Raw genomic sequence first — 3634 nt, 5'->3', positions numbered from 1 at the left:
TGAGTATAACATACTGGTTTGTCAAGTAGGTTCTGGGCCAAGAGGCAGAACCGACTTGGAGACAGAGTTTGGGGTAAAGGCATAGTACATTAGCATAGCTTAAGACAAACATTTCCATAAGAAAAAGGCATTGGTTATCTCTAGGCTCAAGAATAGCTAACTTCAGGCGAAACCAGGTGTCATTATGGCAACAGAGTATTTTAAGAGAAACCTCCCTTTAAATTTGTATAGAGGAAAAAATATCACTAATTTGTTTCCTCCTGCCACTTAAGAGAGATAAAAAAGTCTGACACTTGCAGGCTATTTCCTCCATTTGGAGACCCCTGGCCTTCCTGCCTGTTACCCTCTCATTTTCATCGACTCCAGTCCCCAGGTCTTGGTCTACAAAGACTGTGAAAAGTTTGTCCTTTCTTCCTCCTTGAGAATTCCAGACCCCTCTCTCCTTGGGGACCCCTAGATTTCCTATCAACCTGCCTAGGAAATGACTCTCTCAATGGGGTTGCAAAGAGTCGGACATGACGGAGTGACTGAACAACAACGGGCGACTCCAGGCAAAGTGGATAAAGTCAGGCCTGAGGTCCCTGCCTGAGCCAAATATATCCTGTCACAGTTCAAGGGTTTTCCCTGTTCTACTGGAAGAATTTAAACAACGTAACTAGTTTTTTTCCCCATAATTAGCTAGAAGTGCTAATGGTATTATCCGATGATGTGGACTTTCTATAATGTTTTTTGGTGATCTGTTTACATGTGTCATTTTAGCTCCGTGCTCTGTCTCATGATGGTGTGTCTGATCTTGAAGACCCAGCTTTGGCTCCTCTGAAAGATAGAGAAAAGTTTGGGATCGTGCAGCGTCTGTTTGCCACAACTGACATTAACCTGGAGAGAATGCAATCATCCGTGAAAGCTGCCAGCAGGGAGGACCCTAACGTCTTACCACTGATACTTTACATCAGCCTGAGTGGACTCTGTGCTTTGGGCAGAGCACAGTAACAGTGTCACGTGCGGATTACAGGTACAGGCACACCTCATTTTATTGTACTTCATAAAGTGAAGTTGCTCAGTCGTGTCCGACTCTTTGCGACCACATGGACTGTAGCCTACCAGGCTTTTCTGTCCATGGGATTTTCCAGGAAAGAATACTGGAGTGGGTTGCCATTTCCTTCTCCAATTGTACTTCATAGACAATGCATTTTTTTTTTTTAAACAAATTGAAGGTCTGTGACAACCCTGTGTTGAGTAAGTCTATTGGCACCATTTTCCCAACAGCATTTGATCACTTGTGTCTGTCACATTGTGGTAACTCTCCCAGTTTTTCAGACTTTTTCATTATATGTATCATGGTGATCTGTGATCTTTGATGTTACTATTGCAAAAAGATTACAGCTCGACTTGCTGAAGGCTCTGATGATGTTAACATTTTTTAGCAATAAAGTATTTTTAAGGTATATACATAGTTTAGGCATAATGCTATTGTACACCTTAACAGACTATAAGATAGTATAAAAATAAGTTCTATATGCACTGAGAAACCAACAAGTTTGTGTGATTTGCTTTACTGTGGTGGTCTGGAACCAAATCTGCAGTATCTGAGATCTGCCTCTGCGTGGTATCAGCTAAGGCTGGCTGCTTTTCAGCATCACCAAATACTGCCTCTGGGGCTTAGGTCACCATGATAAATGATCAAGCAGATGAATTTATCTAATAGTTTAAGAAGTGGTGGCTTTTTGCATTACAAATCACCTTGAATTCAGCTACCAGTTACTCTGTACAGGGTTTTTTCATGGGAGGCCCTCCTGTGCTGCTAACCCAGTGTCCGAATTATAGACCCCAGCACCCCAGCTGGAGGAGGGTGGAGAATTCTAAGCCAGAGTAGTCAGACCTTTTCTCTGCAGGAAAAAAAATAGGTCCATTTATCACTTTATTTTCCCCACTTTCTGTTAAACAAAATAGATGAGGCTGACACTTTGATCCAAAAATTCATTTTAAATTATGAATGCTGTGGGGAGGCAATTTCTCTTCATAGAAGGCTACATTTTGAATGTGCTATATGCTATGCAGTGACTGAAAAATGAACTGTAAATGCCACTAGAGAACATAGTCTTCTGCTAAACAAAATTATGCTAAAAAATAACCTAACTGCAGGACATACTTCTCCTTAGGGCCTAGTATATATATATATGCATTTTATTTATTTGACTTTGCTGTGCTTTGATCAATGTACCAATCCTATGTCTAGAGCAGTGTGCTGATTTTGCATGCATGTTGGATGTTTAGTTTGTAATCAAAGGAACTTTGTGTGTATTTTTCTTGTTTGTTCTGTTTTCATATCCTGCTATAAATAGCCTGGTCTTCTGAGTGCCCCTAATGCCAATGCTAATATCCACTGGGGACCTGAAGCCACTTCTGCTTTCCCTCAGCAAAAAGTTGCTGCTAGAATTCGACTTACTTGGGGGGCAGCAGGCAGTGGGGATGAGGGCTAGCAGCTGGAACATGCTATGTTACTCAGCACCTGTTTTTATCTCAACATCGCCTACTTATTCCCTTCCTGTGCTTCAGATTTTAATGAACGTTAATAAGCAAGAAATGAAGAAAATAACCCTTTCATTACCTCTATTAAAAATCAGACTAAATCATGTAGCTATTATGCAAATATTTAAGATATGTAAGAAAGAAAGAGTTGTAACTGTGGTGGCAACAACATAAAAAAATAAGCACCTCATACACAAATTGGAAAGGAACGCAAAAGTCAAAATAGTTGTGCTGAGATGGTGGCACTATACCTACCTGTTTTTTTCTGCTTTTCTGAAATAAAATGAGTATAAAGAACATACTGCAGATAGAATGTGTGATATGAATCTACTTGTATGAAAAACAGATATCCATGTATCTCAATGCCTGGGAAATCTCATTTAAGAGGTCACAAGAAACCCAACAGGGTCTGCTTTGAGGAAAGGATTTAGAGGTTGGGACAAGAGGCATTGGTCGGGGGCGGGGGGTGAGATGGGGTGGTTCATCTTTTAGAATTTTGTATGTATTATCCTGAGTTAAAAAAATAACAAAACCCTCCAAACATTAAAAACTAGACACAGACTTAAGACAGAAAGAAAAGAAGCCATCCAAGCAAGTACTGAAAGTTTGGGTTACATTAAACAGCAACTGAGGCAGTCTCTTTCCACAATGGCCCTAAGATTGGCCAGTAATCCTGTTGGACTGTGTTGTAAACATTAGCTGGTATCCTCACCATTAAATATTAACTTTAAATATACCTTTATTTACTGCTTGAGATTCAGAACCATCCTCCTTTTAGTAATGAGATTTGGAATCAAGTCCTAGTATCCCAGAACACCTAGAAAACAGATAATAAATATAGTAGTATTTCCTAGAACAGAACAGCTGCCTTAACTCTATTTCTACAACTACTTCTGTTTCATAAATGGGGATAGAAGAAATGCTGACACAGTTAGTGTGGTGTGGCCCAAAAATGGCCGATAAAAGGTGTTCATGACCTAATAAATCCCTAGAACCTGGCAAAAAGGGTGTTTGTAAGGTACTGGACCTTGAGATGGACAGATGACCCTGGATTATCTGGGTGGACCCTTAAAGAAACCAGAAGGGTTAGTGAGAGATGGATCTG

At 40.3% G+C, this 3634-nt stretch overlaps 1 protein-coding gene across 2 annotated transcripts in view; it reads left to right on the top strand.

The window, feature by feature from the left end:
- DFNA5 (deafness, autosomal dominant 5) overlaps positions 1-3628 on the top strand; it is a 76119-nt gene extending 72491 nt beyond the window's left edge. For both annotated transcript variants that reach the window (XM_010855368.1, XM_010855369.1), the window contains one exon: positions 760-3628. In XM_010855368.1, coding sequence (XP_010853670.1) covers positions 760-990 — 231 coding nt within the window. In that variant the 3' untranslated portion in view covers positions 991-3628. The remainder of the gene's footprint in view (positions 1-759) is intronic.
- The last annotated feature ends 6 nt before the right edge of the window (positions 3629-3634 follow it).

The sequence above is a fragment of the Bison bison genome, unplaced genomic scaffold (assembly GCF_000754665.1).
Source record: "Bison bison bison isolate TAMUID 2011002044 unplaced genomic scaffold, Bison_UMD1.0 scf7180017864364, whole genome shotgun sequence".
NCBI lineage: Eukaryota > Metazoa > Chordata > Mammalia > Artiodactyla > Bovidae > Bison > Bison bison.
This window is presented reverse-complemented; position numbering and strand designations above follow the sequence as displayed.